The sequence below is a fragment of the Chiroxiphia lanceolata genome, chromosome 9, assembly GCF_009829145.1.
Source record: "Chiroxiphia lanceolata isolate bChiLan1 chromosome 9, bChiLan1.pri, whole genome shotgun sequence".
Taxonomy (NCBI): Eukaryota; Metazoa; Chordata; class Aves; order Passeriformes; family Pipridae; genus Chiroxiphia; species Chiroxiphia lanceolata.
Genome location: NC_045645.1, coordinates 28050076 through 28071763, shown reverse-complemented (window position 1 = coordinate 28071763; position 21688 = coordinate 28050076). Strand labels below are relative to the sequence as shown.

The 21688-nt window shown below is 50.0% G+C and overlaps 1 protein-coding gene across 1 annotated transcript in view; it reads left to right on the top strand.

The window, feature by feature from the left end:
- The window catches only part of PAPPA2 (pappalysin 2), an 89860-nt gene that overhangs the window by 18622 nt on the left and 49550 nt on the right, over window positions 1–21688 (top strand). The window contains exons 3-8 of the mRNA XM_032696764.1: window positions 8269–8414; window positions 15253–15546; window positions 16278–16470; window positions 18002–18123; window positions 19603–20095; window positions 20660–20788. Of these exons, the coding sequence (XP_032552655.1) occupies window positions 8269–8414; window positions 15253–15546; window positions 16278–16470; window positions 18002–18123; window positions 19603–20095; window positions 20660–20788 (1377 nt within the window). The remainder of the gene's footprint in view (window positions 1–8268; window positions 8415–15252; window positions 15547–16277; window positions 16471–18001; window positions 18124–19602; window positions 20096–20659; window positions 20789–21688) is intronic.

Here is a 21688-nt window from a genome sequence, read left to right as displayed (position 1 = left end):
GCAAACATCCCAAAACCAGTGTTTTTCCATGATCCAATCATCTGATGCACATGTGCACCCCACTGGTGTGGGTGTCCCGAGGGTGCCCACCGTGCTGCGAGGGCACAGCTGGGGGTAAACCTCTCTTGAGGCTTATTCTCATGGATTCAATACAAGCGGGGGACCGTCCTCAGTTCAACCCCAAAAACATGGGTACCAGTGTGCCACATGGAGCCAGCCTTAAAATATGCAACCAGCCTTAAAACTGGTCCCTGCCCCCTTGCCCTGCACGTAAGCTGTCAACAGAGCTGTAACAAGATCCAGAGAGGAAAGCAGCATGTGGCAGAAAAGCAAACAGTCTCTGAGCAGGCTGATGGGGAGGAATTAATGTGGCCTTCCTAAAGTCAGGTGCCCTGTCGTAGATCCAGAGGCAAAGGCAAGTCCTTGATGCCCAGCTGTGGCTTTGCTCTATGTTTAGGAGAACCTTGAATGTAAAGAAGCCAGTTGTGGTGATTGTGGAAGTCCTGTCAAATGCCTCTGGGTCATGACCAGGGGGGTCAGCTGCAAGGGGGATCTTACAGGAGGGATCTGCTATTGACCTCCAAACCAACATGATAAGGCCAGCAAAGCAATATTTGAGTCATCTAAGCTCTGTGTCAACAGAGCCTGGTTCTTGAGGGGTCACTTCAACTACCCAGGCATTTGTTGGAAGAATGATGTAGCAGCTCACAGGTCACCCGTGAAGTTCCTGGAATGTGTAGAGGAGTGCTTCTTTGTACAAGTGTTGGATGTGCCAACCAGGAATGAGGCACTGCAGGACTTGCTACTCACAAGCCAAGCAAGCCTGGTTTGTATCTTGGCCAGTGGTAGCCTCGATTTGGGATCTTGCTGAGATGCTGGTGGTTGGTTCTAAGACAAATATTTCGGATTTTAGAAGAGTGAATTTCAGCCTGCTCAGACCTCAGTTGTGAGGGATTTGCTGCCATGGAGGATAAAGGAGCTAGAGAGTGCTGGGAATTTTTCAAGAATGCTCTCCTGGAAGGCCAAAGCCAGTTCTTCCCATTTAAAGGTAAGGGAATCAAGCAGAGAAAGAGATACCCTTAGCTTAATGTGAGCTTCTGAGTCTGCTCAAAGCCAAAAGAGAAGCATATCAGAGATGGAAAAGTGGACAAATACCCGTTGAGAACTGCAAGGGCATTGCCAAGGTGTGCAGAGATGCATTTAGAAAAGGAAAAGCTCAGCTTGAATTGAAACTGGCCACAGATATAAAAAGCTAGAAGAAAGGGTAAAATTTTTTGCAATAACAATCAGCCATTGGAATAATCTCCCCGGGGAAGTGGTGGATTCCCTGACAGTGAACACTTCTAAGATTCAGCTGGACAGGCTGCTGGGCTCTCTTCTCTAGGCTGCTTTTGCCAAAAAAGGTTGGACCAGATGATCCTTTAGGTCCATTTCAACCCAGTACTCTGATTCTATGATTCCCAGGAGAAAGGCCAGCAAGTGCAGCACACCTTTGCCTGCTTTCCCACAGGCAGAATTTGGGATCTCTCAGTGCAGGTGGCTGGGTAAAAATTTGGCATCCTTGGCAGGGTTATTCAGAGTTTGCTCAGAGAGGGCATTGCATGTCCTTCACTGACTTTCAGGTGATCACATCTGCATCAGTCCCTTTGTTTAAGCATTTCCATTATTTTTTTTTTTGAAAGATGAGGCAGGAAGGTGAAAGTAATAACATGGAGACCTTTATATCTGCAAGTCTGCAGAAATTTTCATATGGATTTAAAGTCTGTCAGAGAGAGAACAACCAGATCAACCTGTCTTCTTGAGATCTTTGTTCACCCCTTTAGACATCACTGCATGTACCATATCAGCTGTTCTCCAGTCATGTCCTGAGGTCAGCCCTTCTGGATCTGAGGTGGCATTTCCCCTGCCAATGTATTACATCCACTGAATTTTGTTTATCTACGAGGGTTTCTATTTCTGCACTCTTCCCTCTTGCTGTTTGCCCCCTGGTCTGTATCCCTACCTCCCACACCTTCAGAGTTGGGACTTGCCACCTCCCCAGAGGTTCATCTTCCCCCCCAACCCAGTCCAGATGGCACTTCAGCCTCCATCCAGCTGCTGCCACCTTTTTATTTCCTTTCCTTTATCTTGAGCTCTGCTCCTCTGCCATGTGTTTAATCTTGGATAAAGGTGAAGACCATACTGTAACTGTCCAGGGATGCATCTTAATTATGCTGAGCTTCAGCTTCACCTTCCCTGCTCAGCAGATTTGATTCTTCCTTCTTTTGCCCTTTTTATTTCTGAAAAGGTCTTTTTTTCTTTGTTTTCGCTGGAGTCAGCTTGATTTCAGGGAATTCCCGTTTCACCCCATCCTCTCTGTCATTTCAGATGCAGCAGTATCTACTGATTAGTCCTGGTTCTCAATTCTTCATTCAAGACCTGTGTTCATCCCTCAATTTAAGCTGATCTGAATCAACTCATTATTAGTTCAGGCCAAGTTTTCTTTCTCTCATCTGCCCCTCCGTAATTTCTACAACGCTTACCAAAACCAGGTCTAAAATAGCGCTGCCTTTGGCTGATTCACTGATGATTTAGTGAATAACTTTTTAGCCAACACTTCCAGGAATATCTGGGCCATGCCATTGTTAGCAGCACTTATTCTTCAGCCTATCTCAGGGCAAAATGCCCTGCAGGCTCTCTGGTCTGACACTAGTGTTATTGTCTTTCTTTCCCAAATCTGACCTCAAGAAGTTGCGTACTACCCTCTGCTGTAACTGGGAGCTTGCCTGCTGTGTGATCCACAGCCTTCTTGCTCCCTTTCCCCAGTAAATCTATATGGAAGGGTCACAGGCTTGAACAGCAATGTGCCTTTTTGATCCCATCTGCAGCTTTGCCAGGGCAGCTCTCTGACCCTGCAGCACCTGCTACTGCTTTGGTCCCCAGGCCAGGTCCTGCTCACACGTGGAGATAGAGGGTTAACTCTGAATCCAACTGGAGTTGCTCATGCATAAGGAAACCTCCTGATCCCGAGGGACCCTGTTTTGCCCTGTTGCCCTCTTTGACACCTTGATAGTCAGTCACTCATGCAAAGTTTAAACGGTGCTGCCAGTGAGGGCTGCTTCCTAGGCTGCTGTTCTCCTCATGCTGTCTGTGCCTCAGAGGTGGGTTTTTCCAGGCATGCCCAAGAGCTGTGATGTCCTCATCCCCTGTGGACTCAAATGCTCTTTGGCCAGAGTCCAACACACAGTGAGGCTGATGAAAGACTCCTGAGCACTACAGAGGGTATTATTCCAGCAGTGTTGTGCTTCCTGTGATCCCAGGGGAATGTCTGGCTGTTTCTCAGCCTTCCCTTCACATCTTGCATGTGTTTTGTATCTGGCTGCGTTACCAAAGCCTGTCCAGATGAGAGTCATTTGGATGTTGCTGCCTTGTCAAGTTGTCATGATGCTGGCAACGATGTTTGTGGCGTACCAGCATAGTGCTGGACTGGAGTCAGAGCTCCTAGACCGTGGTCATGGGGATGCAAGGAGTCTTAGTAAGTGCAGGACTTAAAAATACAGCATTCCCCAGGCTGAATTAACACCAGAAATTCCAGAGCAGGTAAACCTGGCGTGTGAGGCAGCTTCAGTTACAAAGGACCACCATCAGCCTAGCCTGGAGGCAGCCCAAGTAACCCATGTGGGCTTGTGTGCTGTGCCAGGGTGGTGCTGTGTTTATGTTGTGGTGGTGGGCTCTGTCTGCCTGTGCCAGGGGAGAAGGGAGGCAAGGCTGAGACGGGATGGGAACAGGGATGAGGGTTAACAAATTCTAGCAAGGAAGATTCACTTATGCAGGAATCATAAGCCCAGGACTGGAGGATTATCTCTTTAGACTCCCCTGCTAAAGAGCCACTGTGGAGAGGAGCCCTTTGGTGGCTTGGAAGACAATCACTTCGGCTCCCCATCTGGAGGAGCATCTCCCTTCGTGGAGGATATGGAGAATTTAGTGTCTGCTCTCCAAAAATGTTCATGCCACTTGAACCAGCCACCTGTCTTCATGAACTGAGCTGTGGCTCTTGGGCTTGTGTCTGCTGCCTCAGAGACGAGGTTGCTGTGTGTTGCATTAACCCTATGCAGCCTCGGAGAAATGTGTCGTCTGCATGCTGAAAGTGTTATTGGCTGACTGGTGCTCATTTCTGGGAAGTCTGAGGGATTCCTCATTTGTCAAGCAGAGGTTTGGGGGAAAAGGGAGCCTCTCTGCTTGCGGGGAGTAGGAAGAGGAATTTCCTTGCGGTGGTTGAAGGACATGAAAGCAGAGCCAGGAATCCCCTGTGACTTCATTAGGCTGTATGGTTAGCTGGAGCTGGCTGGCTCTCAAGTATTTTCCAGTTGTCCGTGGAGGGCACTTGGACAGCTTCCACCCAGCCCCACTCCCACATCCCCTCTGAAATGTCTACAGGGAAAAGACTCCTATTTTTGAGTCGCAGTGGAATTCCTGTGGCATTACACACTGCATCCTTTGCAGTACCCAGAGAATTCAGTTTAATTTATGGTACTGCACAGGATACATGCTGGCCTTGCTTTTCAGTTGGAGGTGCCATCTTTTGCTTCTTGGTGGTCATGGCTCCTCTGTGACCCTGAGGCTTCCTGGTATGATGTGACTGTCACTAAAAAATGCCACTCTTGCTCCTCATTTCCCACCTTAAACCATGTCAGGCTTGTGTTACAGCTTGATTGTACATTCTGCTGCCCCACAGATCAGCAGACCCTCTCCTGTCGCCCACCTCTGCACCAGCAGTGGTCCTGTTGTTGCTGCCAGAAATTCCTGCTGGAAAAGCAGCAACAGCTCTGCCTCCCCAGGGTATGTCAAGCCTTCTCCTTTGGCCAGGCCAGCCCAGAGCCTGACTTACAGTCATGATTGGGAAGATGCTGCTATCCCCCTTATAGGTTAGGATAAAATTGTCCAAGGAAAAGCGTGAGAAAAGGATGTGAGGGTTCTCCAGGGAGGTCTGGCATCGTGGGTGAGAGTGATGTTTTTACTGCTCAGAAAGGAAGTTTTGGGTCTTTAGACTTCAATAAGGTAAGGTCTAGTGCAGTATAAGTTTACCATGCAAAGCTGGAGTCATTTGATGACTTTCCCCTTTGATATGATGGGGTGACATGGAGAAGATGGAGAAGGACTCCAAGAAGACAGAAGACAGGAAGCAATGGGCACAACTGGGAATGTGAGAAATTTGGATTAGGAATTTTTTTTAACTTGAGGATAGTTAAATACTAGAATAAGTTGCCCAGGGAGGCTGGGAAACCTCTGTCCTTGTAGCTGGACCTGGCCTTGAACAACCAGATCTAATTAGACCTGTTTTGAGATCCTCTCCACCTGCCAATTAAGTCTGATTCCACTATTCTATGGTGACACAGTCACTGAAACTGCTAGACTTCATCTTCCTTTCCTTTTTTTGACAGCAAGAAGAACCCCACGCTGACAGCTGTCCCACACAAGTAAAGCAGGATGCAGTGTGGTGCTGAAGCCTTCCTTAGACTCGGGTCATTGACTAGTGTCATTCATCTGGCAAACCTGATGTCCCTATTCCATCTCTCTTCTATCCTCTGCCCTATTCTTTGGGGTTTGTTTGGGTTTTACTCCTCAGCTGGTGTCCTTCTCTCCTTCCTTGTGTTTCCATGTTGTCTTGCAGTGCCCACCCTGCTGTAAATGCCATCTAATTTGGAATAGTCTGGTCTTATAGGCATTGGAAAGCTATGTGGGGAGCAGAGGAGAGGGCTGTCACTTAGGCTGTTTGTGGAGACCAGAGGCTGCTCTGCCTTCTCCCCAGGGAAAATCACAGAAGCGCTGGACAAGAGGAGAGCTTAACCTTTGGCAGTAAGCAAAAGGCTCAGACGCCAGTTGGGTGCTCCTTGTCTAACCTAAGGATGCCAGTGGGAAATGTGAATTGAGGGGAATTGGAGTTGCCCATTCTGGAGTTGTTTTGGTCTCGCTCGTGTCTTTGGGGATGTCGGCGGGATATCTGTGCTTCTTTCCGTGCCATAGTGGGTGAAACTGGGGTCCTTTCCTCTCCTCTCCTCTTCCAACTCATCTGAGCATCTCAGTGCTGGAGCTGCTCCCTCTAACCCTGACACATCTCTCAACCATCCAAATCTCTCAATGGAGGAAACTACAGTTATTTATAATTAAGGCTTGACAAAAAATGCTGCTAATGTCAAGGGACCGGCAGGCGACAGCCAGAAAAACATCATGTCTCCAGAAGAGGGGCAGCAGGAATATCCCTCTGAATAGGGCTGACGTCGGCTCCTGGAATTTGGACAGCCTGAAAGGGTTTGGGGCTATTTTTCCGAGATATCATAGGTCAGGAATTGATGTTATTTTTAAGTCTGTGTCCCCCGAGCAGCTCTGATGAGGGAAGGAGACTTTCTCTCCCCCTCTCTGCTCCTTGTGCTCTATTTCTACGAAATTTTTGCTTCTCTTTCTCCCGAGTCATGCCACAAATATGTCCTTCAGGTTTGTTTATTCCTCTCCCTATCTATTCCTCCCGGCCTGCTCCCGTCTTGGTTGGGTTGGAGGGATGGCGTCAGCGTGGCTCGTGTCTGGGATGCTCAGGCGAGACATCACAGGCAAGAGATCATGTTCTCCTAATTTGTCCTTTCCGGTTGGGAGAGTTTTCTCTCCGCAAGCTGATGTGGCTGGGGAAAGGGTTCTGGGAATGCTGCTTTGTGGTGGGAGATCTCGGGGCCTGTTGAAGACAAGCTGGTCATCTCATCTCGCCACATAGTCCAGCCAAGATTTTTCTGAAGTAACTGAAGTTTCAGAGCTGATGGGAAGGTGGGTGAGATGCCTCCAGCTCGGGATGGTCTTTTGGGGCTGACTGGTAGGGGAGAGGCAGTCAGCAGATCCTGATTATCTGACATCTCCCAAGTCAGCAATGGCTTCTGAAAGTCTCTGCTATTTCAGGTCCAGGGAAGAGGCCCTTGGGTTTATCCAGCTCTGTTCCACATGCCATCCTGCTTTAGTTTATTTCTGGAATCCTCTGTTTTTTCAGCTTTTCCTCCTTCTCTTCAATTTGCTGTAGCAACCTCTCTCTCTCTCTTTCTAAACAGGCCTGTTGGTGTAATAACTTGACTCGGGATCTTGCCATTTCAAACAGCGTGTTTGCACATTTCATTGGTTTTCTTTCTCAAGTCACATCTCAGACGAGAACACACCTTTTCCCCCTTAGCCCATGCTCGGCTCTTTGTCCCTCCTTCCTTCCTTGCCCTAATGGACACCACTTCTACAGAAGCTGCTTGTTCAAATAGAGCTGCTGTGCCTTCATGGCGAGTCCAGTGTGAAGTACTGACCGCACTCCCTTCATGATCTCTCCATGCAGCTCAAAGATGCCAATTGCTCCTGGAAGCATGGGAATAAGTGAAATGCTTTCCACCACCTTAATGTTGCTGTTGGCCTTATGCTGCAGGTTTAGTCATTCTTATGACATATTTCCACAATGGTGCATTTCCATCATCATTCCACAGTGATGTATTTGAAGCCTTTCCATGAGTTGTTTTTTTTCCCCTGTCTAGAATCTCTTAAATTGATGGCTTCACAAACCTTGGGGCAGGGTCTTCAGGTTCTGAAGACAGAAACAAGTTGTAGAAATAGAGGGACAATGTCTGCTACCTGTCCTAATCCTGTCTGAGCCTGTGAGGTTAGTGGCAGTGATGAAAACGTAGTACTTGATTTATAGAATATAAAATCATAGAATGTCCTGAGATGGAAGGGACACACAAGGATCACTGAAGTCCATTTAAAAGAGTACCTGGCATTTGCAGCACAGCCCAAGGCCCTATAATTCCACTGCTATTATTATTGGAATTATTATTGTTGTTATTAGGTTAGAGTCTCATTGTTTTTCATAGCTGAGGACATGAACTCCCTGAAGACTAACTCTGGGACTGTTGGTGTACTGGTGAATGTGATACAGACTTTTCATCTGTGCGGGAACAGCCACATAGAGGGAAGAATGAATTTCCTGGTGGCTGCAATTAGCAAAATTATTCACAATTGCATGACTGCCTCCCACCCAAACCCCTCACTGGCAGAACTTGCTCCCTACAGAGCAGAATTAGTAAGTGCCATGGAATATCCTGTTGAAATGCTGAATTTTGCCGCACTTTACCAAGCACTGCTTGTTTTGGAGAGTTGAGGATGGGGTCTCCAGGTCTGCTGCACCCTTTGTAGGATACCTGTGGGTGGCTCCTGCTTTTCCTCTTTGCTCTGTTGGAGTCTGTGCTGACTGTCTCCTCTCCCTTGGCCTTGCAGGGCGTACATGAGCGTGAAGGAGCTGAAGGAGGCACTGCAGCTCAACAGCACCCACTTCCTCAACGTTTACTTCGCCAGCTCCGTCAGGGAAGAGTTGGCTGGTGCTGCCACTTGGCCGTGGGATAAAGAGGCCCTTAGTCACCTGGGTAAGTAAGTTATCCCACTCATGGGGTCTCAGGATTGTTGGTTCTCCTCTTTCTCTCTTGACTTGACAAAGAGGTGTGGGTGATGTGGCTCAACATTGAGGATGCTTGATAAGAAGGTCATAATCAGAGGGTCTGAGTGTACCAATAGCTGCTGTAAGGAAAGGAGCTGCTGTTCCATGTTCATATGGATAAAATGGTGAGATTATACACTGAAAAGGTACTTCCAGGTTATGAGAAACTTCTAACAGTGAAGGCAGTGAGGCAGTGGGACAAGAGACAGTAGAACTGCAGGTTCACCATCAGTGCAGGCTCTGCAGAGAGCTTTAAACTCGTATTTGGCTTCTCTGGGACCTTCCAGGTCTATCTTCTAGGATTCTGGAAACAGTGAAGCTGGCTTTTGCAGCATGTAGTAATGAACAGATAAACCAGGAGTGTCAGTGTTTTGAGAGCTGAGACTCCAGATTTGAGCTACTCCAGGGCTGACCAGGCAGCCAGCACTGGCCACTTCTGAATCCAGCTGCAAGTGTGAGGATACCTATCAAATTTTACCATGTTTTTATAACTTGGCTTACTAGCTACTGGAGGCAAGAGTTCTCCTTGGCTTCAGTGGATTCAAGGCAGACCCTTAAGGTCACCAGTCCTCGTAGGCTACAAAATAGCCAGAATGACAGCTGGTTGCCTAGAATGTGGCTGTATTGTGTGTTTTCTGCTATTTCTGCTGTTTCGTTTTCCTGCCTCTCCCTTCACCTCTTCAGTGTCGGAGTTTTCTGGCAAAGCCCTTTACACTTTGCAGTCAAAATGTCTAAAGTGTTTCTCAATAAGTAACTGGAAATAATTACTCCTGACACCTGCACAGCAGACCTAGACCTTCTGCTTTTACAAGTGCCTGGTGTTCAACCCTTAAAAGTTTTACACTGCTGTTAAAAACCTGTTTTAAAGTGCCTTTTTGCCAGTTCCCCTCCCTCAATGAGTTTCAGGGCTGTTTTTTCGATAGTGTGTTGCCACAGCCGTTTGTTGAGGAAGGCAGATCTCCATGAAATTCACTCTTTCGGCTTCCAGAAATCACTTCCAAGGCTCAGCTTGACAATCATCTGACTGCAGCAAGTGCTTCAGCCACACATGTTCCCTTCAGACCCCTCCCAATGGCTCACAAGGAGTTGTACAGAGGGGTAGTTGGGGTGACTGGTCTCATCAGAAGGTTGCATTCAGCTCCAGTCTCAGAGCTTGTGTCCAGCCAGGGACAAGAGAGGTGGTACCATGGTGGAAATGTTGGATCAGGGAGTTTCAGGGGAAAAGGAGTGTTGTCTTGGCTCTGGTGCCAGAGCTGTGAAGTATGAAGCTGGATCTGAACCTCTTTGGGGCTCTGGCACAGACTGAAGACTTTGGTTCGAGGCTGTCCTTGGTTTTAGCTTTAATGAGCTTGAGAGAGTGGGTGGTGGACTCTGTTCTCCACAAACAGTGAGCTCCACCACATCATCATGTATTTGGTACCATGCACAATGTATATTATTGTCCAGCAAAACAAAACTTAGGGCCGAGGAGGCCATGAATATGTGCCTGCTGACAAAACCTCTCACAAAAGGCTACTGGATAATCTGAGTAGATGTGAAAGCACAGCGGTGAGGAAAGAGCAAGGAAAACTTTGGTAGCAGTGAATAGCAGTCTGAGAAAAATTCCTGAGCTTTAAGGACCTAAGAGTGGCCAGGGGTGGAGACAGATCTATACACAAGAGAGGGGTCTGTCTCCAAAAGGACATACTCCTTCCCTTGCACTGAATCATGCTAATCTCCTGTCTATCCTGACCTTAAAATGTTAAGGCCAGCACACAATCCCTGCTTCCCCCTTGCCAGTGGCTGCTCCCATGCAGCAGAAATGTCACGCTGATTTTTCCCTCCACGCATCCAGACCCTTTCATGCTTTGGTTCCCTGCATGAATCAAATTGGTTCCTCAAGTTTGACTTGACTTCTCCAAGAAGACAAACTGCCTCTTGACTCCAGAGAGCTTTGGTCAGGTTTTGCTCTCTTTGTTTCCCTGAACTGGACTTTCTTAGATGTTTTCAAGAGAAGCTCCATGAGACTTTTTGCTCTCTGGTTGCCTTCCCTTCTTCTATTTTAACACTTTGCTTCAGGCCAAAGATCATTAAACTTACTGTTTCCAAACTGCTCTCTATCAGTTCTTCTCAAGAAGTTGTTTAATATGCCATCTGGACTTTGACCTCCTTAGAAAATATTCTTTCATCACTTTTGAGTGTGTTTTTCAAGAGGGACCTCCTCACCTTCCCATTGGCATCCTCACCTTCAGTGAACTTTGTTTTTCACCCCCTTCTCTTCATGATGCTCATTTGGGGCTACCAGAAGTTATGTGACCATTCCTGTGCTGATGACTTACAGTTCTGTTGCTCTCCTCCAGATTTTTTTTCCTGAGTAAATCTGATTTTCAGGCAGCCTTTTTGAAGGCTTAGGGTTGGTTTACCAATAATACAGCCAACAGCAACTACTTTCATTGAAGCATAAAAGATAATTACTGACTTGGAGAGGGTGAAATGGTCTATGAAATTTCTATAGACAGCATTTCAACTACTGTGGAGCTCCTAGACAGACAGCTTGCAGCCAGCCAGCAGCAGAGGTAGAAAGTCTCAGGTCTATTTGCACCACTCCCTGTGACCATACTGTCTGTCTCAGTCTTTCCACCGTAATCACAGTGAGTTCCTCTCAAATTCAGAGTTCTTGGAGTCTGGAGTGAGTTTTCTGAGAACTGAGGAGTAAATCTTTTTTAACTACAAAACAGAAGAAATCAAAGAACTTCCTTTAAAACACCCCGAGCTTTCCGTGGTGGAAAGCCTTGTTCAGAAGCCCCAGCAGCATAATGATGCAGATGCTTTAAACTTCATGTGTAGCTGCATGTGAACTGCATAAACATGGTCGAAGGGCAGGGGAATTGTGAACAGTTGGTGTTATAAATACTTTCTGCAGTTATATAAGCTGGGGCCAGCTCATATATCTGGCAGAGGTCGGTGGATCCTGAAGGAGGGCCAGCCCTTCCATCAAAGGTACCTCAGGCAATGGCCATCTTCCTGTCTGACTAACTGTCATGCGCTCCTTCCATCCGTGGCTGTGACTCAGTGTTTGGGGAACACTGGCCCCCACCACGCAGGTTCAGCTTTGTGGTTTGCTGTTTAAAGGTCCCGTGGTTGCTTGAGAATGTCCTCTGGGACAGCCCTGACACAGGAACAGGTTGGCTTCTTGGGAGCTGGCGTGGACCAGAGTCCTTCAGCGTTGCCGCTGATCGTGGCTAGAGGCAGAGTCTGCCCTGGGAGTGTGAGCCTCCAGGGGTGTGTGAGGAGAAGTGGGGTCCACACCACTGCTAATCATTCATTGGACTTGTGGACTGCGCATCTTTTGTTCCTTGATCAGAGTGGGGGCTTGGCCTTGGGGACGTTACGAACTCTGCAACTGGTAGGTCTGGTCTGGAGGGATGAGGTGTTGTGAGGTCAGAACTGAGGTTTTCCAGCTGTCTGGACTTCTTTGGGTGAGCAAGTCCAAAGAAGTCTCTGGTTCGCTTTCCCTGGAGTGTTGGACCCCCTTTATATCACAGGGATATTGAAGATTTTAGCTTTGTTGTGTAAATGCTGACCTGGGGAACCTCCTTGAGCTGGTTCTCAGGCACTTAAAGCCCAGTTTAGCCCATCTCCCAGGGCAGGAGGAGGCAGAGGTGAGAAGGAATGCCTGATCCACAGAGGAGAGAGAGGGGAGGCTCGTCCTGTCAGGATGTTATGAACTCTTCCACATCTTGCCCTCACAGCCAGGATCCTGCAGAGGGGAAATAGAACTTCCTGGTCCAAAGCTGGGAGCCCTCCCAACTCATCAGGAAGCTGTGGGGACAGGGAATGAAGGGATAGGGATGTTCTGGAAGGCAGGCAGGGTTCTCATGCTGTTTCTAATCCTGCCATTTAATTAGCTGTTAAAAAAAGTACTCAAAATATGATCATCTTTGTGGAGTGTGGGGGAGGAATGAAATAGGGGAAGCCAGCAGAGAGGAGGGGAGGGACAGGGTATCCCAGCCTTGGCATCCCTTCCCTGTGAGAGTTTTCTCCCTCCCTGTACCGGAATCCCATTTATTCCACGCCTGGGAAGAGTGTTGGGTTTCTGCTGGGAGGAGGCTGCTTGGTCACAAGGCCCCCCGTGCCCTGGTGCTCAGCCCCTTTCCCTGTGGTTAGAGCTGCAGGATGTGTGCAGGGCTTTCACATCCCATTTACTTGTTTATGAACACTGTTTTCTTTCTGTGTGCACATTCCTCCTTTCAGACCTTTGGGCAGGCAGCCCCCTGCCTTGCTCAGGCTTGGGTTTGGCTGCAGAGATGCCTTTTCTTTCTATTCTCTCTTCTCTCATGCCCTGGTTTGATTCAAATGAGAAGCAGCTTTTTTTTTTTTTTTTTTTTTTTATGTGCCCACTGGGCTCTCCATCAGTGGGATGCCCTTTGCTATCTATAGCCTTTACCAGGGTGGTGATTGAGAGGGGGATGGCTTCCAAAACCTGATGGTTGACAGGCCAAAACATGAAGGTCCCAAAAGGATTTTTCAACCTCTCTACCTTCTTGTAGCCCATCTCCAGGCAGCTAAAGGGTCGAGAGCTGACTGATGGGATGCAAAGTCCTTTGCTCTGTTGTTTTACAACTAGAGAGAAAGGGAATGCAGCTACTCTGTGACCCATCCTTTGCCTCAAGCCCTGGGCAGAAGATCCTTGCTGTGGGAAGGAAGAGCAATAAACATGAATTTTGAGCTAAGAAGTGGTGCCTCTTGACAGGTCAGTGGTGTCTCTCAGCCCTGCCATGGGCCACACACGCAGGATGCTCCACTGAAGATACCACCCTTATTTCTTCACCCTCTCACGACCCTGCTGCGAGGGCTCGAGAGAATTGCTGATGGGCGTCTCTGAAGGTCCCTTTCCAGCCCCAAGTGCAGTGTTCACCCAGCATGGCTCCCCTAGAGCAGTCACAGACCTGCTGGTGTCCTGCCAGGGACACAGTGCTCCGAAGAAAACCCTCTCTGGGAAGGAATGCCCTGTACTCGAGGACGTGAGGTATTCCGGTAGCGCACGGAGCTGATTTCAGGCAGCCTCTGTGGCTGGAGACAGGATCACGCCCTGGCCCCCTGCCAGCTCTAGCTTTGCTGGCAGGGGCAGTGATCATCAGCAGAGATGCAGTGGCAGAGGGCTCTGCCGTGAGGTAGCTGGCACAGTAAATCCCCCAGGGCCCTGCAACGGAGGGAGCAAGCTGTGCCAGAGCCAACTATTCGCCACGCTGCCATCCAAGCTGTCTGGGTTAAAAGTGGTTGTGTAAAAACAGCCTCCCAAGCCACGGAGGTGTTGCCTGGAGTCAGCCTGGCACATGCTGGGGTCTGCTTTTAGCCCACTTGTCTTGCTGATACTCCCCAGCCCTTGTTGCTCTGCTGTAAAGCAGCATGGAAAAGTGGACGGAGCATGAAAATGAGAGGAGAAAAAGGGAGGAGAGGGAGAGGGAAAAACCTCAAAGCAGGGAGAAAAATGCAGAGATTTCAAAGATATTTTAATCTGGATGAAAGAAAGGAGGCAAATAAAAGGAGACCAGAGAAGTAAATTTTTTTTGTTCTTGAGCATCTTCTGTGGACAGTTTCCCGGCAGATGTGGCACAGAGCTGTCAGTGCAGAGTGTGCATGCCAGATCAGGAGCTGGAGAGGCTGGCAGTGAGCAAAGGGAAGGCTCTGCTCCTCATGGCTTTCATCAGCATCCTTCATCCTTGCTCTTCCCATCAGACAGGCCCGCAGGAGAGGAAAAGCGACTTGTCCTGCAGCCACGGGGAGATTTAGGGCAGTATCGTCATGGGTCCTGCCCGGCTCTGTGCTGTTGGTGCCAGTATGAGGTGGAAGTGCTGGGCAGTTTCTGGGGGACTTCATCTGTGCCCATGCCCTGATATCTTTGACAGCTGAACCTGTGTCAGGCTGGCTTGGAGAAGAACTGCCCCCTCTGTGCCCCCTGGAGTCAGGGGCTGGGGTGGCCCAGTGAAGAGGAGTGGGTTTGTGAGGGGTGGAGGGATCCTGCCTGGTGCATTTGGTCTACCTTGCCACACACAGATCCCTCTGAAGGGGATGACAGGATCTTCACCATCTGTGTTGTGGGAAATACTCTGAAATACACTACATTTGTGTCAGGTTTGTGGTAGAAGTTTGGTGGATTGCAACAGAACCTCATGAGAGATTTAGTTTACTCCTCAGGGTCTGGTTTGGAGGTTGAAGCAATAGATCACGGATGATTTCTCAGCCTGGGCCAGAGGCAGTTCATTGGAATCTCCATATGGACTTGTGCTGAAGGTGGCTTCCAGTTGGCGCAGCCAAGTGTGTCAGGACTTCAGCACCTCGTTGTTCTCACTTGCCAAGGGGGCTGGCGTGCCAAAGCCACCTGTCTAGGCCAGGGAAGAACTTCTGGCCTCTGGTTCAAAAGATGATCCCTTTAAAGTTGCATCATGGCTCGGTTTGGTGCCCTGGCTCCAAACCTCATTTTGAGTTGTAAGTGTCATCCAAAGCAGACGCTGAATCATAAATATGCAAAAAGACACAGAGGGAAATGGCAGCTGAAATGATTGAAGGTGTGGAGGGGGGAATAATGTGATCAGAAGGGGAAGAAAAACCACCTACCCCACTCCAAGAGGGCAAACGAGCCTCATCCCATCCTACAAGATGCTGAATAAATCCATCTTCAGGTCTGCATCTGGCACCTTGTCTGTGACCCGGACTCATAATGAGAGGAGTTTTGCCTCTCACAGGTGAGTAATGGCAGCTGATAGTCTCTGTACTTTCAATTCCAGGTGGAGTTGTCCTCAACCCTGCCTACTACGGCATGCACGGCCACACCAACACCATGATCCACGAGGTGGGACACGTCCTGGGGCTGTACCACGTCTTCAAGGGAGTGAGCGAGCGGGAATCCTGCGATGATCCCTGCAGGGAGACAGCTCCATCTATGGAGACAGGAGACCTCTGTGCTGACACTGCCCCCACCCCAAAGAGCAAACTCTGCCGGGATCCAGACCCTGCCAACGACACCTGCGGCCAGACACACTTCACAGGGACACCCTTCAACAACTACATGAGTTACACAGGTAACGAGTAATCATCGTGAGGGGTTGTGAGGGGTCACCTTCCTTCAAACTTGGGGTTTCCTCCCTTCCGCCTCCATCAGGAGTCCCTTTCCCTATTCCCTAACCTATGTAACCCCTTCTGGTGCACTGGGATGTGGCAGGCAGTGCTTGCAGTGGCTTCTTAACCCCTTTCTTGCTTCAGGCTATTTCCATCCGTCCCTCCCTCCCTGCCCGTGGGTCATTGGCAGTGCAGCAAGGCTGTTCTTGTCTGCGTGGTGTTGTGCCTTTATTCTCCAGTCCTGAAGCTGCTGCTACTATTATTATTATTATCATTATTATTATTATTATTATTATCCTTCTGAACCCTTTCGGCTTGGTTCCCAAGGGCATGCTGCAGAGAGCACTGCTGTTCCTCCCAGCATTCCAGGAGGACCACAGCCTGAGCAGCAATTCCATGTCCCCTTGCTCGACCCACGGCCAGCCCCAGGCGGGCGGTGGCCCTTCCCAGGTGTCGGAGCCAGCCGAGCTGGTGCTGGGCAGGTGCAGGGTTGTGGAGCCGCTGAGGCAGTGCCATCTTGTGGCTTTGGGGACACACGACACCAGAGAGCCCCGGCGGGAGAGGCACCACGCGCTGGTGCCTCCCAGCTCTCCCTAGAAGCCCCCCGAACGGTTTGGCCGCGAAGAAGGTGCGTCTTGCCGCGTCCGACTGGCTGATCCCCACCACCCTCAGCCTGGGCTGTCTTTCCCCCCAGATGATGACTGCACCAACTCCTTCACCCCCAACCAAGTGGCCCGGATGCATTGCTACTTGGACCTGGTGTACCAGCGCTGGGGGCACGGCAAGAAGCCGGCGCCCATCCCGATCCCTCCCATGGTCACGGGGCAGACACAGGACTCCCTCAGCATCTACTGGCTGCCTCCCATCAGTGGTGTCATCCACGAGAGGTGAGGGATCTGCTGTCAAAATGGTCTTGGGATTGCACAGGAGCCTGCTGGAAGGGGCAAGGGACCCTCTCTGGTGTGGACCCCCCACCCCTCTCCCCCTCGGTCGTCTCCAGCAGAGCCCTCAGACACAGGAGCCAGGCTGCTGCCGTGGCCCCGCTGGCAGATGGGCTCTCCCGCAAGCTTTCCGCTGTCGGGGTGCCGGGAGGGGAAGCCAAAGAGCATCAGGAGGCAAAGCCAGCTCTTAAACCCCAGAGTGCAATCGGGGAATGAAAAATGAGCTTCATTTAGCACTTATTGTATAAAGTAGCTATTTACCAGGAGGAAATGCAGCCCTGTGGTTAAGGCAGGGAGCTCGAACCGCAAGAGCTGGGTTTCGTTCCCAGCGCTGTCACGGACTTGCAGTGCAGCAGCGAACTGGGGGTAAGGCAGGAAACTTTTCAAACCGGAGAAACGGTGCCAAGGAACTAAGAGTTGTTTGGCCGCTGAGCAGTGCGTGGCCACGAGTGTTGGGTGGCTGTCTGTCTTCTCCCCAGTACCTGGGAGCCACCAAGACTTGGATACACCACCAGTGCCTCTGTTCAGCAGCCCCTCTTACTAAAACATTTTGGTTTTCACCAGGCTTTAGGTGGTGGGACCGCATTTTGATTTTTTTTTTTTATTATAGGGCCATTAGCACATACTAAAGAGCTCTTGAATTTGTTTTGAAGCTGTTTCACAAGGCTGTCTCTCGTAATTAAAAGGCAAGTGCTGTTTGATGGCAGCCGGGACACTCCTGGGTCAGTGTTTGCTACCTTTTCAAAGAGCTGATGCTCTCCACAATGGGCCTTTTGCTCAGGGATAACAAGGGCACATGCATATCACCCCAGGCGTGAGAGGCTCTGAGTACTGGGTGGCCTCTAGCGATCCAAACAAATTGCTTTGGTGGGGAATTAAGTGGTTTGGAAGCAGGAAAACATGGCTCTAGAAGGGAGGCACTGGGTGTCCTTCGACTGTCCTGAGTTCTCGTTTATAACTGGTTCGGCAGCTGATCTGTGGTGAGGGGTCTGCATCCCCTGAGATGAACTGGTCAAGGAAAGAGGCTGAGGCTGGCCCTCATCACAGAAAAATGCCTTTTTCTTTCCTGGAGAGCACAGTGGGGCAACCTTTAATTGACATATTTGTGACTGATTTGTATTACAGTAGTGCTGAAAACCCGACTCCGGATTTAGCAGAGACAGCCCCGAGAGCACCCACCCAACTCCAGAGGCACTGCCCTGGGAAGTGTGGGATCTCTTAGTTCTGATTGGTGAGTGGGGGACAGGCTATTCATCCCAGACTACACAGTGAACATGGAGAAGAGGAAGGATTAAATCCAGCCTCCTATGGGGCCACTCTTATTTCCCTGTCTTTGAAGAAGTTTATTCCAAGCCAGGGGTTCTCTGAGAGCTTAGCTTTGCTTTTCCAAGTTCCCATCTGATCCCACCTGGACAAAGGTGGATGGAAAATTGACTGGTCACGATTAGACATGCCAGTGTGTGTCTCCTGTCAGCAGGGAGCAGGACACGCTCTGTGACAGCTGTGCAGAGGATGGCACCTTCCGTCAGTATGTGCACGAGGCCTCTTCCCCTCGGGTCTGCGACTCCTCCGGCTACTGGACCCCAGAAGAAGCAGAAGGTAATTTTCTCCCCTCTTTTCCTCTCTGTGAATCCTCGGACAGAGGTGAGATCCTGTTGGGACAAGAAAAAGAATCTCTTTTTGTTTCAGAGAATCAGTTGTCTTTCCCTCTGTGGGGGCTCTGTAGTGTGGGAAGGACATCTTGGTGCCCAGGAGATACCTGAAAATGGCCAGCTGGCTTTGGACAAACCAACTGACACCCCAATATCAACCCCAATATCAACCCAAATAATTGTTCAGACAGGTGTTCTTGAGAGATACTGGCCAAAAGGAGGGGCATTTCACTGAAATAAATCTTAAAACATAGATCTTGGGACCTCATTCAAAACCTCAGGGGCTTTGGTGCAACTTTGTCCAAGGAGAGCAAGAGAAGCTCTGTGCTGATCCCACTGAGTCTCTGCTGAGCCCTGGGCAGTCTGACTTGGATGCCATTCCTCTCTGGCAAGGTGAACAGCAGCAGGGTGTTACAACTTGTGCTGAGATCCAGATGTTGGTTTAGAGACCCACCTTGTGGGCATGGTGGTGACTGTCAAGGTCACACAGCTGTCACAGGAGCTGTTGGGCTTTTCATGCTGCCTGAACTCCTCCAAGAGCAAGGCAGAGGAGGCAGGAGACCAGGTAAAATGATCCCGTGGGCTGTGTGTGGTGCATGTGCTGCTGTTGATCCTCTGGCTCCCTGTGCTTCTGGTTGTTCTGTGCATCTGCAGTAGGCCTGTGTTTGTTCTGGTGAAAAAGAGAGGTTTTATGGTTTCTTAGAAACTTTTAGACTTGTATTAAGTGGATGCAGGCTTCAAATTGGTGCTGGGCCCTAAGAAATGCATCCAATGGTTAATGAAGACCAGGGTATTTTTACTACAGGAGAATATGTTGCTTTCTGAGTCTGAAAGCCCAGCACTACCTATCTTTTGCTGAGTGCTAATCCACCATCGGAGGAGGCAGGCTGGGGGGTCTGAGGTCAGCCTGGGCACTGTTCTGGAGGTGTTGGTGGGAGAACAGCCTTCCAGACCTGCTTCCCTGCTTTGGACCTGGTCTGTCCCTGTCTGTGACTTGTTTCCAGCATGTGCCTGTGGAAAGCTTCAGTCTCTGCTCTGCCTGGAGCATTCAGGTGCCCTTGGCAAGCTTTCTACACCCGTGAGACTACAGGAGGCAAGAAGCCTCATGTCCCCCAGCTGTGTCCAGGCTGTCCCTAGAGCCTGACACTGCATCCAGCTGCAGCGTGGATACCGCTGTCCCTGTTTGAGAGGGCTGTGAGACACCAGATGCACCAAGCCTTGTGCTTGTAAGCATATACCCAGGAGCTGGGAGACCAGTGGTGCTTATTGCTTTCCAGGATGTTAAGGCAGATGCCACCAGCTCTGGGACGTGACCGTAGTAGGTGTGATGTGTAAGCACCTACAGAGAGGATTGTGCCTTTGGGTCCTCTGCGAGGTCAGCTGTCCCCTGGTTCTCACCAGCCTCCTCCTTGTTGCTTCTGCCCAGGCCCCCCGGACGTGGATCAGCCCTGTGGGCCCAGCCTGCAGGCCTGGAGTCCGGAGCTCCACCTGTCTGACATGAACATGACGGTGCCGTGCCCCCAGCCCGACGGCTGCATCCTGGAGCTGCGCTTCCTGCACCCCGTCTACCCCGACTCCCTCACCCTCTGGACCACGTACCTCTCCACGGGCTCTCCCAAGGCGCTGTCTGACATTGAAATCCTGACAGAGCAGGGGGAGTCCATCCACCTGGGCCCCCTGGACACCTTCTGCGATGTCCCCTTTACCGTGAAGCTCAACATCCCCAAAAAGATGTCCGGAGTCAAAATCTACACCTTTGACGAGAGGATGGAGATCGACACGGCCCTGCTGACCTCCATGCCCCACAGCTCCCTCTGCTCCTCCTGCAGGCTGGTGCAGTACCGGCTCCTGCGGGACCCCCCGTTTGCAGGCGGGTCCCCCGCTGCCCCCGTGCAGCTGCATCGCCAGTTCATCGACACGTGAGTGATGAGCCTGCTCCATCCTGGGCTCAGGGCGTGGCTGGGACAGGTTTGATGACCTCAGGTCCCACCTCTTTAAATCCCTGGAGGGTTTTGCTTGTGTTTTGGGATTTTTCCCCCCCCCCCCCTTCTCTGGGAATTACCACATCCAGTGCTATTGAGGAAGCGTGTCGCAGACCCACCACGGCCCTTGCCCATGAGCCCAGGCTAACTAGAAGCAGCTTGTTCAACCCAGAAACATTTTCCCCAACAATACAATCACTAAAATTACATTTTCCCCATCAATACAACCAGTAAAATGACCTTTTCCACAACAATACAACCAATAAAATGATTGCTTGAGATAATGTCACTTCTCCCCAGCTCAGACCCCTGAGAAACAGGCAACAGACCCCTCTGCATGACCTGGAAGAGACCCTCTTCCCACAGTCTCTGCCTCTGGCAGAGTATGAAGACACATGTCCTGCTGTGATGCTGCATGGACACACACATGGTATCTGCAGTTGTGGTGAGCAAATCTGTTGCAGATGTTGCTGTTCCCTGAAGTTGTCTCTGTCCCTGCAGGGAAGTCACACCTGGGCACGTGTACCACTACCAGGTGCAGGTAGTCTCTGGGACAACCTTAGGAGAAGCCTCCCCACCGCTTGTCCATGTCCACGGAGCACCCTACTGTGGGGATGGGAAGGTGACCACGTAAGTCAAACTCTCAGTGGAGGTTCTTTAAAGCTGCCAGGTTGTCCTGCCCCAGAGGGAAGCAGTGGGTTGGTCCTCCACCCATGGGTCCTTGGCTGAAGGTGCTGCACTGAATCCCTGCAGCGGACTGGGCTGTAGAGCTTGTGTTTCGTAAAAGGGGATGGTGTTTTGTGCACAGGGGATGGTGTTTTTGAGGGGTCCAACCTGAACATCCTCTGTGCTTGACTGCAGTGAACTGTCTCAGTGAACTGTCACAGAGGATCTGCCTTTGGAACTGGGCAGTATAACTTTCTACACAGGGCACAGGGTGATGGCCCTGCAGAAGTAAGTTCTGCAACAAGCACAGTCCCACGCAGTGTGGGATCTTTAGAGAGCTGTCTGCTCAGTGCTCAGAGACCCCAAATGATGAGGGATGCACCATTTCTACATTGAGAGACTCCAGTCCTCTCCCTGGGGGTTAATTATGCCAAATTTCCATATTTAGCTTTTTCAGACTTTAACTTCCAGGTTATTCAGAATCACTTTCCTTTGAAAACAGTTTTCTTAGCAGTGTGAGAAAAGGGAGAGGAACCTTCTCTCCTTTCTCCTGCCTCTCCTCCTCCAGCTCCCACTGAAACACCAGTTCTGTCTCAGAACCTCCCACCCTCTCCAACACTTGCTTACTCCAGCAGCAAGCCTTCCTGATGCTTAGTTCCCTACTTCTTCTGTTCTCCCCATAGTTCTTGCCTCAAGTGTTATAGGAAAGTCACAGTATGGTCATGCCTTCTCCCATATGCTGTGATTCAACCTCTCTTTATCACCTGGCAAGGTGTTTTCTTTTTTCTACCTTATTCCACATATATACCTTATTCCACAGTCCTCTTTTCCCTGCTTCTGCAGAATTGGAACCAATATATGGGA